This window comes from Haemaphysalis longicornis, unplaced genomic scaffold, assembly GCF_048455015.1.
Source record: "Haemaphysalis longicornis isolate Haplotype H1 unplaced genomic scaffold, Haemaphysalis longicornis Haplotype H1 scaffold_10, whole genome shotgun sequence".
NCBI classification, from domain to species: domain Eukaryota; kingdom Metazoa; phylum Arthropoda; class Arachnida; order Ixodida; family Ixodidae; genus Haemaphysalis; species Haemaphysalis longicornis.
In genome coordinates this window covers 43,651,733-43,667,128 of record NW_027526204.1, presented here as the reverse complement: position 1 = coordinate 43,667,128, position 15,396 = coordinate 43,651,733, and the positions used below count along the sequence as shown (strand labels likewise).

The window sequence follows — 15,396 nt, the reverse complement described above, 5'->3', positions numbered from 1 at the left end:
ACATGCGTGTTTCCAAACAAAAGAAACCAATAGTAACGGCGTACACCATAGATACGCATACTGTTACTACCGAACCAACATGCAAATATCTTGGCGTTGTTTTGTCGCATGACTGCTCATGGAATGCCAATGTTGATCACGTTGTTGGTAAAGCGGCAAGGGCTCTAAACTTTATTCAGAGGAACCTAAGATGGGCACCCCAAACATTAAAAAATACAGCCTACCTCACATGTATTAGACCGATTTTGGAATACGCATGTCCTGTGTGGGACCCGATGCAGGCGAACTTGATTGATAAGCTCGAAAAAATACAGAACAGAGCTGCGCGGTTTGTTTTAGGGCGGTACAAGCGGAGAGACCGCTGCACTGCTATGAAAGCTGAATTGGGTTGGGAATTGCTTTCTTTGCGCAGGAGAAAACTGCGTTTGAAGTTTTTCTTTTCTGTCTTTCATGGGAAGACTGGAATTGACCGTCATAACTATTTCCGTGAACCCAGTTACATATCTAGTCGACATGACCACCGACACAAAGTGAAAGAGTATCGTGCAAGAACAACCATGTTTTACAATTCCTTTTTTTGCGATGACCATTAGAGATTGGAACCGGCTGCAAGACAAGCAAGTGTGCTGTATGAACGAAGAATTGTTTTATTCCAGTCTGTAACCCCCCTGCTGTAACGCCTTCGTTGGCAAAGCGGGGCACTCACCGAATAAATAATAAAGAATAAAGGATAGGGCCCGCGGGTTTGCCTGGATTAGGTATAAGCGCGATACTGGAATGTTTCCAGGAAGGTGGGAGGCTGCGGTGTTCGCCGTGGTGGTTGAATAGCTGTACGAGGCGTTCGATGGCGTCTTCAGTAAGGCGGCGAAGTGTTAGTGATATTATCAGAGCCAGGAGCAGTGTTACGTAGGGGGGCTTGGGTTTTCTGCATATGTGATAGGGTGCCCTTAATTGTAGTTGGGGGACCAGGCAGTGTGAGAAGAGGTGGTATGTGTAAATCCTCTAGGGCAGCACAGAGGGCGTGAAGGGGTAATTTGGTTTTATGGATGATTTGAGTGGTGCGGTAGGGGGGTTGGTTTTTGCTGGTAGTGGAGCCTAGTAGAGCGGAGTATGCACCTTCTTGGTGCAAAGTTGTCAACACATGCATCGTCACAGGCGTTTTTCCAGTGATTCCCAGCCAGAGCTGGCGGCGTGCGTTTCGATTTCGGTGCGTGCAGGGTCCTTTAAATACCTCTTCCACCAAGCCGTCCTTGTAGCCAAACTCAACTCCCCGAGCGTCGTTGGCGACTTCAATGCCCTGCACACTCAATGGGGCTATCCCCTCACCCCCCGCAAAGGACGCCTTGTCTCGGACGTGGCCCACACCCTTCCTCTTACTCTCCGCACCGAACCCTCCCTTCCTGCTCGCATACGCGTGAGGGTCCAACGCGACACCACCCCAGACTTCACCTTCAGGGCCAACCTTCCTACACTCCCACTGCCCCCCCCCCCCCCCCCCACCCAACCCACAACCACACATTAGGTAGCAATCACTTCATCGTCGAAACCAACTCTCAGTCAGGGGACCTCCCACATACACACTGACTAGGATCTCTTCAGCACAGCATTCCCCCTCCCTCCCATCAGCGCCTCGGGCGAGCAACTCATAGACTGCACGGCTCAGCTTCTTACTGCCGGACAGACAGACAAATATTTTTATTGGGGATGGCTCGAGGCCGCAGGGTTGGAGGAGTGGGTTAACAATGTCCGGCCATGGCTGCCTCACCCACGAAGTGCCACGTACAAAGCGGCCAACGTATCTTGGTGACGACCACTTGGCCTGAGCCAGTCCTCATATGAGAGCACCCAATCTGGACGGTGTTTTGCGAGAAGCAAGTCTGGTGCGCTGCAGTCCCAAACGAGATGGCAGACCGTGGGGTCACGTCGGTTTTGAAGGCGAAGCATCGGAGTGGCCTGAAGCCAAACGAACCACCACGAATTTTCTCGACCCCCCACATTGCAGTGGAGAAGAGAGAGGTAAGGCAGACATGTTTTAGCAACAGCCCTCACCCCAGCATCTAGCCTCCCTCCAAAAAAAAAAAAAGGACTCCCAAAGCAATCGCACACTGTCGACTACCATTGATGCTGACGTGCTCGCCTTCGGTATTTTGACAGATAAAGTGGTCATTGTCCGGTGACGTGCGCTCTCTATATAGAGCTACTTACAAATGGAGGTACTAGATATTTAGTCGTTTAGAGTTACTCTTTAACTGCGAAGACCGAAACAAATTAGTCCGCCTAACGCGAAAACTCGTTCGGATATCATTTAGAGCGTATACGTTATCATTAGAGCGTACAAGTCACCTTTTGAGTAGGTTGCGTCCGAATTATGATTCAAATCATTGTAATTTATTTTAGATAAAGGGGCCCCTAACGATGACGTGTATACCAGGGGCATTCAGCCCGTTACACGCCCTGGCGGCCAGCAGCGACTGCGTTACGATAGGGCTAGAAGGGCAAGCAAGTACGTGGCCGTTGCGCTAACTACGGGTTCATTAATTATCTACACACTGCCGCCGCATGGCTGAGTTAGGGGTAATTTAGGATTGCCTCGTAACGTTAATTTCCTATCTGTTAGTGGTGATTATTAAAGCGCGCGGGGTTATGGAGGCCTGATTACAGACGCGCCAGTCGCATCGGTATCTTACCCACGCTTTGCCCGCACGCAGCTCGTAATGTTTGTAGAGCAAATTAATGTCCTTTTTTTGCATGTAGAGGCGATTGCCTAAACAGAAGTGAAACAGGTCTTACTCATTTTTTGCCGCTGTAAGTAATGCGACACGTTATTTCGGACAATCTGTTGCCTCACAACAAATATTTAAAATAAGTCACAGATGATGACTCTGACGTATACGATCTACAACGGCAGCTGTTTACTGCGGCTATGCGATCGTCGGGATTTTCGAAAAACAATATTTCATGCGATGTGTTTTAAAATAGTCGTTTTAAGGCGATTTATTGATTGGTTGAGGGGTTGATACGCGCCGACGCTTCACAAGCGATGAGGCGCGCCGTAGTGGAGGGCTCCACTGCAGGATCTTCAGCGTGCGCTGAAATCTTGAACACACGGGATTTTTTATTTCACCTTCATCATAAAAGCGGCCGCCACGGCCGGGACTCGTACCCGCGTCCTCGTGCACAAAGCCATACGTTTTAAGACGAGAAAGCAAAAAAAAAAGTTGCAAAGGATTGCAAAGCATGGGCCTACATACAGGAACGTCGAAGTGCATCACGTTTCTAAAAAGTATTTATTTATTTATTTATTTATTTATTTATTTATTTATTTATTTATTTATTTATTTATTTATTTATTTATTTATTTATTTATTTATTTTGTAGTGCGGAAGAGATACAAGTATCTCTTACCCTTTCAAGGAGATTGGCCATGGTAATACAGCTTCAAGGAAGATGAAGAACCAGTGAGCCGGACAGGGATCATCATCAACCTGGACCGCGAGAAGAGCGCGTGAGAGCCAGCCGTCAGCCCCGCTTGCTTCGGACTGCCTTCGCTGAGCGTTCTGCTGCCTTGCCTTCGCAAATAAACCCATCTTACAGTTTGGTGGAGTGTGCGGGTTCTCCGCCTCAGCTCATCCCGTCTACCCTCGAGACTGGAGCTCCGCAGTCGTACCCTACCATCTCCCACTGAGTCAACCATGCCTGGTGATGCCCAACACACCGCGCCACCTTCCCCGCCGGCTGTCATCTGCTCCGGCGCTATCCGCCAGCGTGACCCGCCGCAGTTCAGTGGCGCCGACGACCAGGACGTCGAGGACTGGCTTTCTTCTTTTGAGCGAGTAAGCGCTTACAATCGGTGGGACGAGGTCACGAAGCTCAGTAACGCGGGTTTCTCCTTGAGGGGCGTGGCTGAACAATGGTTTCTGAACCACCCAGCTGATAGGTCAACGTGGACCGCATTTACGACGAACATTACTCGTGTATTCGGCCGCCCAGCTGTGCGCAAGCTTCTCGCGGAACAGCGCTTAAGAGAGCGGGCTCAACAGGCCGGTGAGACCTTTACCTGTTACATTGAGGATGTGGTAGATCTCTGCCGACGCGCGAATCCATCGATGCCTGAGCAAGACACCGTCAAGCACATCCTTAAAGGCATCGACGAGGACGCGTTCCAGATGCTGCTTGCGAAAAATCCCCAAAACGTAAGCGAAGTCGTCAGCCTGTGCCAAAGTTATGAAGAGTTGCGCAGGCAGCGCACCTTGACTCGTCGCCGACTGTCGCAGCGTGACGACCCACTCTGTGCGCTGGAAGTCGACGGAAACCCGTCCCTGCTGCGGCGCATCAAAGAGCTGATTCGTGAGGAGGTCGCCCGGCAGATCTCTCTCTTGCCTTGTTTACCGCAGCAGTCGTCGCCGACACAAGATCCTGCCCAGTCGTCGCCACTCCATCAAATAATTCGGGAGCAAGTCGCTGACGCCATTTCAGCTGCTCCCGAGCCCTTGCCTGTTGCACCGTCACTTTGCTACGCTGAAGTTGCGGCACGGACCCCGGCTCACGCTTATGTGCCTCGACGCCGCCCACAGCCGCCGCCACATCTTACTCAGGTTCGCCCGTCGCCGCTCCACACCAACCCCTGGCGAACGCCTGATAACCGGCCAATATGTTTCTCTTGTCGAATTCCTGGCCACGTCGCACGTTATTGCCGCCGTGGGATTCCACCGCCAGGAGACGCCTACTGGCGGCCAGCCTACGCTGATAACGCGTATGTTCCTTACCGCCCTTACAACGACGCCCATGCTGAGCCGCCCTATTCTCCGCCTTCTCGTGACGAACTCTCTTCTGGTGCCCGTCGATCCGTCTCTCCTCGACGCCGTTCCATCTCGCCGATGAGGCGTCGTCCGACTGCCCCGGAGGAAAACTAATCGCCGCAGTTCCGGAGGCAAGAACTGCGGCGCCGTCGAAATACCGAAGCCCTTGTCTGTCCCCTGCGAACACGATTGAAGTAGACTTGGAAGGAATCCCCACTTGCGCCTTAGTTGACACAGGAGCTGCTGTATCTGTTATGGACGAAGAGATTTGCCGCCAATTAAGAAAAGTGAGGACGCCAATTTCCGGTTTTCATCTCCGTACTGCCACAGCGCACCACGTCGAGCCCATCGCAGTTTGCACCGCCCGGATTTTAGTACAAAATGAGCTCTACATCATCGAGTTCCTCGTCCTGCCCTCTTGTTCCCATCGCATCATCTTAGGGTGGGACTTCTTGTCACGTCATAGCGCCATTATTGACTGTGCCCGTGCCGAGCTTGCTTTACTTCCTCTGTTTGACTCCGAAAAGGACAGTATTCCACTTTCTTCTAAGCTATGCGCCGCCAACGATTGCACGATTCCGCCAGCTTCTGCTGTTCTGATACCAGTGACCTGTGACACAATTTCCGAGGCAACAGGCGTGTTCACGCCCTCTAATCTTTTTTCCCACCGCAAAGGTACCTCTCTCCCCTATGCCGTCCTTACTATCGAGAATGGGGCAGGCACTATGGCTGTCTGCAATGCATCTCCTTCCCCATTAACTGTGCTTCGTGGTGAGTCCCTTGGGCGTGTGGAAGCTGTTGATAGCCACCTCGTCGACTTCCCGGATGTGTTAGCCCCTCTGTCGATCAATTCAATGAGCCGACCTCTACCTTTTGACACTGCTGCCTTCGTTACCGCCGTAGACGACAGTCTCGATCCTGTTCAGCGCGACCAGCTTCTGACCCTTCTTCAGCGTTTTCAATCTACCTTTGACTGTCAGAAGACTTCTTTGGGTCGCACATCAACCGTCTCTCATCGAATCGACACTGGCTCTCATCGTCCTTTGCGCCAGCGACCGTATCGCGTTTCGGCCAAAGAACGTTCCGTCATCGATAGCCACGTTGATGAGATGCTCCAGCGAGGCGTAATTCGACCATCTAATAGCCCTTGGGCTTCTCCAGTCGTGCTTGTTACGAAGAAGGATGGATCTATCCGATTTTGTGTGGATTACCGTAGACTTAACAAGATCACTCGGAAAGACGTTTACCCTCTGCCCCGGATCGACGATGCCTTAGACTATCTGCAAGGAGCTGAGTTCTTTTCATCGCTGGACCTACGCTCCGGTTATTGGCAGGTGCCGATGGCAGACGATGACCGTGAAAAAACCGCCTTTGTGACCCCCGACGGATTATACGAATTTAACGTAATGCCGTTCGGGTTGTGTAATGCGCCCGCCACTTTTGAGCGCATGATGGACGACATTTTGCGTGGCCTCAAGTGGAAAACTTGTTTATGTTACTTGGACGATATCGTTATATTTTCCCCCGATTTCGACACCCATCTTACTCGTCTAGAGAAAGTTTTGCATTGCCTAACGGATGCTGGTCTACAGCTAAACTTAAAGAAGTGCCATTTCGCGGCCCGAAAACTGACAATTCTAGGTCATGTGGTCTCAAAGGACGGTGTTCTCCCTGACCCTGCTAAGCTACAAGCTGTGGCCGACTTCCCGAAACTGACCACCCTAAAAGCCCTGCGCAGTTTCATTGGCCTTTGTTCTTATTTCCGGCGATTCGTTCCAAATTTTGCATCAGTTATTGCACCTCTGACCAAGCTCCTCGGCGGAAGCCATGACTTGTCCACCTGGTCTCCTGCATGCGAGGCAGCCTTTTTGACGTTACGTCGGTTGCTCACCTCACCCCCTATACTGCGCCACTTCGATCCTCGTGCGCCCACTGAGATCCATATATACTGACGCCAGTGGCGTCGGGTTGGGAGCTGTACTTGCCCAAAGGAAGCCAGGATTTGACGAGTACGTTGTTGCCTATGCGAGCCGTACGCTTACAAAAGCCGAATCCAATTACTCCGTCACGGAGAAAGAGTGTTTGGCCATCGTGTGGGCTATTGCCAAATTCCGCCCCTACCTTTACGGCCGTGCCTTCGATGTCGTGACAGACCATCACGCCCTTTGCTGGCTGTCATCACTAAAGGATCCCTCTGGTCGCCTTGCCCGCTGGGCTCTCCGCCTCCAGGAATATGACATCCGCGTGATATATCGGTCTGGTCGAAAACACAATGATGCGGACGCACTCTCTCGTTCACCTCTGGGCGCGGATACGGCAGAGCTCATGGCCATTGACTCTACCCCGACATTCCAACCATTTGAGGACATGGCGGGGCAACAGCGGAAGGATCCCTGGATATCCTCACTCTGCGACCTCCTTTCTAATCCTACGCTGTGTACCGCTCCCCGAGCGCTGCGACGTCAGGCTGCGCACTTCGCCATCCGTGATGGACTGCTCTATCGCCGCAATTATCGCCCAGAAGGACGCAAATGGTTGCTCGTGATCCCTCGTCACCTGCGGACTGCCATTTGTGAAAGCTTCCATGCGGATGTGCATTTTGCCCATGCAGGCGTGCTGAAGACGTACGAACGACTGCGACAGCGCTATTTTTGGAGAGGCATGTACACCTTCGTGATGAAGTTTATTCGGGCATGCGAAGACTGCCAGCGTCGGAAGTCTCCGCCTCAGCAACAAACCGGTCCATTGCAGCCTTTACCCTGTCCAGCGCGACCTTTCGATCGGGTCGGCATTGACTTATACGGGCCGCTGCCAGCTACTTCTGCCGGAAACCGTTGGGTCGTGGTTGCTATCGACCACCTTACGCGCTACGCTGAGACCGCCGCGCTACCGGCTGCCACGGCGAGCGAAGTTGCTACTTTCCTTCTACAGCGTTTCATCCTCCGTCACGGAGCACCACGTGAACTTCTAAGTGATAGAGGGCGTGTCTTCTTGTCGGAAGTGATAGCAGCTCTCCTGGAAAAATGCAACGTGACTCACCGCACCACTACTGCCTACCACCCGCAGACGAATGGGATGACGGAGAGGTTTAACCGCACTCTTGGCGATATGCTCGCGAAGTACATCTCTTCCGACCACTCCAACTGGGACACGATTCTTCCCTTTGTGACGTATGCCTATAACACCGCGATGCAGTCTACCACGGGATTCTCCCCTTTTTTCCTTCTTTACGGTCGTGAACCATCCTGCACTCTCGACACCATTCTCCCCTATCGACCTGATGTTTCTGAGCACACGACCATTTCTCGACTCTGCAACTACGCCGAAGAATGCCGCCAGATTGCCCGCGATTTAACTTCTGAAGACCAGTCGCACCAAAAACATCGTCGTGATGGTGACCGCCCAGAAGCGACTTTTTCTCCCGGCTCCCTGGTATGGCTTTGGATACCGACTACTACTCCCGGTCTCTCCAGCAAGCTGCTATCCAAGTACCACGGCCCATACCGCGTTGTCGAACGCGCGTCACCTGTTAATTACGTCGTGGAGCCGCTAACCCCGTCCTCAGACCTTCGTCGCCGAGGCCGCGAGACAGCCCACGTGCAACGCCTCAAGCGTTATTACGATCCTGTTGTCGTAGCGTGCCTCTAAGTCGCCAGGGTGGCTCCCTTCGCCGCGGGGGGATGATTGTAGTGCGGAAGAGATACAAGTATCTCTTACCCTTTCAAGGAGATTGGCCATGGTAATACAGCTTCAAGGAAGATGAAGAACCAGTGAGCCGGACAGGGATCATCATCAACCTGGACCGCGAGAAGAGCGCGTGAGAGCCAGCCGTCAGCCCCGCTTGCTTCGGACTGCCTTCGCTGAGCGTTCTGCTGCCTTGCCTTCGCAAATAAACCCATCTTACAATTTATTTATTTATTTATTTATTTATTTATTTATTTATTTATTTATTTATTTATTTATTTATTTATTTATTTATTTATTTGTTTATTTATTTATTTATTTATTTATTTGTTTATTTATTTATTTATTTATTTATTTATTTATTTATCGGTTCCTCAAGGGGCCCGGTTTGGGGCATTACATGAGGGGTGGGCGTACGTATACGGCATAGGATGACATCGCGAAACATCATGGGCGTGTTTCAATGGTTCGTTTAAAACACTGGGAATCAATGATAAGCGTGGTTTCGGCAGGCAAGTCGTTCCAGTCTCGAGCAGTGCGCAGAAAAAAAGATCGCTGAAAAGTAGTGGTGCGGGCATAGTCGGAATACACTGCGTTAGGAATAGGATGGGTGGTGCGTGAAATGCGGTGCGCTCTTCTGATGCGCTGAGCATCGATGGGCAAAGAATGAAAAAAAATTCCCGCGCCTTCCCGCGAGGGGAACACGAGTAAATGCTGAGCGTTGGGGCCTCAGTACTGGTTGAAGGCAGTGTTGCTTCCATCGCTTCTTCCGTGATGCTGGAGTAGCAGACACGAGTAAACGTGGGAGCGAGCGTCAACCAAGGAAGGAAGGAGCAACGCAGTGACTTAAGCACGAGCGACCGCTAGCCGCTTTATATTTGCAGCGCGCGCAGTAGAGGGAGAGCAGTACGGGGGGGAGAGCGCGCATACGCAAGCAGCGCGCGCCCTTCCACGCCTCACCGCGCTGCTATCACGCACCTGTTACGCCGAGACCGCGACGGAGAGAACGGGCCGACTACGACGCATGCGCGCGCCAGCTGCTGTTGAGAGAGAGGAGGGAAGGAGGAGAGGCGCACCTGCTGCGGACGCGGAGCTGTTGACGCCGTCCGACGCAGGAAGAGGCGAGGCTAAGAAATGCTCTGCATTTAAAATCTGTGATAAAGACAAAGTCGTGCAATTTCGTAGCGGGATACAAGTGTGGAAAGATTAAGTTGGGTTTTCAGGGTGGAGATACTTGAATCACGAGAGAACTCGGAATGTATAAATCTTGTTGCGCGATTTTGGACGGATTCCAGAACATCAATGAGGTTAATTTGGTAAGCACCTAAATTGGCATTAACATATTGAAGCTTAGGTCGGACGAAAGTTATGTAGGCAAGAACCTTAACAGCAGGATATTATCAGGGCAAGATTACGGCGAAGATATCCAAGCACCCGGTTAGCAGAATTGGCAACGCTGTCGATGGGAGTAGACCAAGTTAAATCAGATGAAATATACACACCAAGGTATTTTAATGAATCAGAAGTTTCGATACATTGATTGTTAAGGGTATAATTTGATAAGACGTAATTGCGGCGACGCAGAAAGGATATTAGCTTCGTTTTAGAGACGTTTAGAGACATAAGCAAAGTGTTACACCAATGTTGGATGCGATTAAGGTCTTCTTGAAGAGCAGAGTTATCAGAGCTATTAGTTATCGGACGATAAATTACACAATCGTCTGCGAAGAGACGAATGCCAGAGGAAGTGTTAGAAGCCAAATAATTGATATATATAAAAAGAGAAGAGGTCCCAGGACCGTACCTTGTGGTACGCCTGAGAGTACTGGTGTTAATGATGATGAATGAGAATTGACATAGACGAACTGCTGTAGGCATGTTAGCAAACCCTGGATCCAGTTAACAACACACGGGTGAAGATTTAGGGATGACAATTTCAGCAGCAGGCGAGCATGGGGAACTTTATCAAAGGCTTTCTCAAAATCTATAAAAATTGCACCAGTAGGTATATTGCGATCTAGACTTGAGTGAATATCATGCAGAAAAAGAGCGAGTTGCGTATCACACGAATGACCTTTACGAAAGCCGTACTGGTTTGCGTGAAAGAAATCCACAGATTTTAGAAATGTAGCGATGTGTGAGTATAAAATGTGCTCCATTACCTTGCAGCAAAAGCTAGTGATAGAAATTGGGCGGTAATTGTTTTGACATGACCGACTTCCGTTTTTATGGACTGGAATGACCTTACCTGCGCGCCAGTCACGTGGTACGCAGCCGGTGTTTAAAGATTCTTGAAAAAATAGCGACAGAAAAAGGCTGCAAGTGTATTTAGTGTTTTCAATACCTTGGCGTTAATACTGCCTATTCCTGTAGATGACGAATTTTTAGCGAATCAATTACCTTTACTATTCCGTGAGTTTCGAAAATGTTGTTCATTGGTGGATGCGCAAAGGCCGGTGCATCAGGAAGGTTATTCAAGGGTTCATTCGTAAAATTTTCACTAAAAGTTGCATTCAGGATATCAGGAACTCGTTGTCGGGAACCGAAAAGCCAGAGTCATTGCAAAGGGCTATCAAATTAGATTGATCTGGATTTATAGTTTTCCAGAAGCGCTTAGGGTCAGTTTGAAGCATAGAAGGTAGAGTAGTTGAATAAAAATTGCGTCTCGTCTGTTGCATTAAGGCGTCAAACTCTTTGGCTGCGCTATAGTACTTTTCCCTTGTGCAACTACGGTTAGATCTTTTAGCTGCTCGAAACAAACGCTTCTTATTATTTAAACGTTTTAGTGATGCAGTAAACCATGGGGAGCCCGATCACTCCGTTGTTTCGATGGTAGGACTGTAAAGTTGTACTAAGCGTTGCAACTCTGTCTTAAGAAGCAATCAATTTGATACAAGAGAGCGTTGTGAGAAGGCAGTGAATAAGCTATCAAATAGTGTGTTAGCGCCTGGTTTATACGCCTCGAGCTTCGCGATCGCTGCGCCGCCTGCCGCCGCTTCTCCGCGGCGATGACGGGATTTGCACTGCGTGGCTGATAGGGGCTCGTGCTGTGTTTGGGCTCTGTGTCGCTTCTTTTCGCCCTTCCGTGCCCTAAAACAAACTTGTTATGGTGACGTCTATAGGCAAAAGAGTACGTTAGATCACTTAAAAAGCAGTTGCGTCTTCGTAGAGTACGCGATCGCCTCCAAGACCTGGGGACGCGGTTCTGCTCGCTTCGTCGCCGCTCGTCCGTGCGTCGGCGGCAGCAGCAACATATCACCCATGTCACCTCCAAAGCATCAGGAACAAATGAATTCTACTGTCGCCTCGTTTAGACCTGATGCTGGCACAATGAGAGGTTCGCTTCATTTTGCAGCGTGGACATCGAATGCGGCTTCGTTTAGAATATATACGTCGCAGAAAAATATGTTTCGGGGGTGTGATTACCTATTCTTGGACAATAACTTATGCCTTTTATAAGAATATAAACCATGCGAAAATGTTAAGTATATTCCAAGCCTGTGCGTCGTTAAATATGTGCCCACACACGCAATATAGCAAAAACCAAGGCAAGTTAATGAAACCACGGAAAAATAAATGCTGTGCAAGTGCGGAATTAAGAAATATAATAGCTCTAACGGAAATGAAAAAAAAAAGAAACAGTGCAGCTTCTGACATGCTAAATACGTTCGTCGAAACTTAAGCTAGGTAGGGTTCACTAGACGCGAAATGCACTGGTATTTCGCGAGACATCGGGGGGGGGGGGGGGGGGGGGGGGCAGGGGAGGAGGACGCTGTGTACAAATGCGGAGCGGAATCTAGCAATGAACGTTTTAGTAATCCCACACACAAATCTCGCGTTCACTTTCCTTTCGTTTTTCTACTTCTTCAACGAAGAGCTGATCGTACGGCGCACGCATTTTTGGAAATATACAGGGTAGGCTGTTCAACAAGCGATGAAAGGTGTCGTCGGAAGAGTGTGGTAGGTGATAAGGCCCTCTGATTTCAGTTTCTGCTTCATTCTGCAGGCTTCCTGTGCCATATGACGATATTTTGAAGAAGCATTTAGTGGCAGACACGGATTATATTCTAAGCCCGTCTCCGCGCTGCTCGCAGAGGATATATGTAGCAGATGAATGTTTGCGGGCGCTCACTTCACGACAAGACGACTCTGTTGTGTGCTGATCCCCGAGTATAATTATGCATTGTCCATTGTACTCTTGTTGAATATTCCCAAAATTAACACAGACTGGCTTGTAAATGGTGGTGATAAATATCTGAGGTATAATATTGGCAAACGTAACGTAACTGGCGTGCTGTCAGGTATGAGTGCTTCGCTGATTATGTAAGCGCACAAAACCGATTTAAATCGTAGTGTATAGCCGTAGCATGAACTCCTAAGTAACCGGTGGTTACGGAGACACGGGTAGTAAATTCAGGTCAGTGTAACTACAATCGGCTCCATCATACGCCGGTTCCGCGACACTGGCCTGTGACACACACCTGGCGCTATACAGACCGCGCCACTTAGATCGCGTCAGAAACATTTACACTGTCGTAAACATACCCCATTTGCGAACAGAGTGACTGCTCCACATAAACACGGATTTCAAACGCCCGCAAACGGTAAATCTCAGTCGTGAAAGGGCCGCAAAAGCAGCAGCGGCACTGGGGAGCGGGGCGCGGACTCCCGCGGCTGCTTTCAAAACGGGCCGCTAGGGGGATTTCAGTGGCGCCCCTACAGGCCGCGCTCGAGGCGTATACTATCTTAATCACCTTTATCGTATAGTGTGAGAATCTTTTTTGCTCTTTTGCTTTTAATTATGTCGCAAGAAAATGTTGTATGTACAGCCATGTGACCGGTAAGGCCACGCAGGCAAGTGACAGAGGAAAAGTTATCAGCATGGGTGGATCGAATGAGGTCGAGAATGTTGGAAGAATGATCTGTGATGCGGGTTGCTTGAGCCACCAGTTGAGACAAATCAAATGTAAGGCAGACATTTACAAAATCACTATCGGCGTTATTTTTGATAGCGTAGAAACAGGATCGGACCGGTCAATAGAGGGGAAGTTAGTCTCCAAAAAGAAGAATCGGGCTGTTTGGGTATTTCGCTTTTAATGTGCTTAAGGCGTCCTGAAGTAGTAGCGTAAAGGAGCTGTTGATGTTAGGGGCACGATAACAGACACCAATTAGGACGCGTTGATGAGTAGCATTGCAGCTGGGCCAAATCATTTCCAATGGAGACGATATTTTCACGGGCGAACAACGCAGATTACGGTTAGTGGCGATAAGTACACCGCCACCGCGGGCGCTATCAGATATATCTTTGCGAAATATGTCAAAATTGGCGACGGACGACAATATTTCACTGTCGTTGACTGACGAATTTAGCCACGTTTCGGTTAGTAGAAGAACGTTAGCCGAGGTTGAACTTAATAGACTGAATCTCGCTTGGGGACAACACTGCGGACATCAGCAAGCAAGAACGACAAGGTGCATCGATGGGGTGGAACTGGTGCACGCTTCTGTATGACGGAAGTGCTAGGAAATCTGCTCAACTACCTGATTGGTGGAGCGGTCAAATACATAGGTTTTGTTATTTGCGACAATTTTTTCATGCCGCAACTTGAATGTAAGGTTTTGGGCCTTTCCAAACTCAATGAGGCGCTTTTGGGCGAGGCGAATGCGAGCTGAAAGATCGCTGTAGTCGGAGCCTTTAAACTTGCTAGCCACGCTCAATATCTTATCCTTATCTTTGAAGTGCAAAACTTTCACAACAATGGGCCAACATTTGTTGGGTTGGAAGGACCTAAAGTCCCTTCATCTGCTTTAGCCGCTAAGCGCCGATCAAGAGACTTTAGAAGGACCCAATGCGATGAGCACGCTCAATTTCACGGTGCTGGATGTTTACTTTAAGGAGGCGATTACTAATATCAATTATTGTCTTTTCACTTTCCAGCCAGTTTCCATTTTGCTGGCCTTCACTCCGTAAAAAAACGAGGTTGTTTCGCCGCGATTGGTTTTCGGCATCGTTAATACGGCCAGTCAGCATTTTAAGCTCATTTGTGCTTTCATTGGTAGCTGTCTGGATTTCACTAATTTCGGACTTCATAGTTTCGATCGACGAATAGGCCGCCTCGATCTTGTCTAGCAGAACGTTTATTTCTGTAAATGTTTTCTCATGATCAGGCAATGTCTTTTTAATAGATTTCAGCATCTCGAGCATGGCTGCCTGACCGGATTGTAATTCTTTTAGCATGTTTATCATTTTGGTTGGGGCATCGGTTGGGACATCGTCGGGAGGACCGGGATTGGTTTCAATATCAAAAGATCACGTAAGACGCATGCACAGTCATACACAGTGACACAAATGCAGCCTGGCCTCGGCAGCACGAGAAGACAGCGGTTACTACTTCGTTTTGTAAAAAGGCAGTGAGTGTTCATTACCTGCAGGCACGAGAAAGATGCGGGGAACATTAGTACGACCCATCTTGGCCGTGCAGCCGAGCCCACTGAAGGCTTCGCTGCTCCGGTCCGACCTTTTAAGGCGATATGGACGGAGTACTAACACAGTTCCCCTGCCTGTCTGATAAAATGAGCTTCAAGTAGCCTTTTTAGAAACGTGGTGCACTTTGACGTCACAATGCTTTTGGTATTTTAGTTTTTGTGTATATAAACAGCGTCTTTTTTTTCAATAAAATCTAGTTGGAAGTTCGGCACTGTGTTGTGTGTTATGCGTTTCTTCTTCGTCCCTGCTTTAGCGCCGAGTAAATTTTTTTAGCATAATGTACCAACTCGCCCACATCAAGCTTTTGTTACTTCACATTTCGGCGCACGTTATAAAGATCCCCAGGTGGTCAAAAGTAATCTGAAGCTCTCCACTACGGTGCACCTCATCGCCTGCGTTGCGTCGGCGCGTTAAACCCTACAATCA

The 15,396-nt window shown here is 49.3% G+C and overlaps 1 protein-coding gene across 1 annotated transcript; it reads left to right on the top strand.

The window, feature by feature from the left end:
• The first annotated feature begins 3,692 nt into the window (after nucleotides 1-3,692).
• On the top strand, nucleotides 3,693-5,379 carry LOC144159808 (uncharacterized). Its single transcript, XM_077691490.1, has one exon. The coding sequence runs from the start codon at nucleotides 3,693-3,695 to the stop codon at nucleotides 4,911-4,913; it is 1,221 nt and encodes a 406-aa protein (XP_077547616.1). The 3' UTR covers nucleotides 4,914-5,379.
• Nucleotides 5,380-15,396: the final 10,017 nt, after the last annotated feature.

What these genes read in the sequence shown, in the direction of transcription:
- LOC144159808 (XM_077691490.1), top strand. Translation starts at nt 3,693, where the DNA reads ATGCCTGGTGATGCCCAACACACCGCGCCACCTTCCCCGCCGGCTGTC.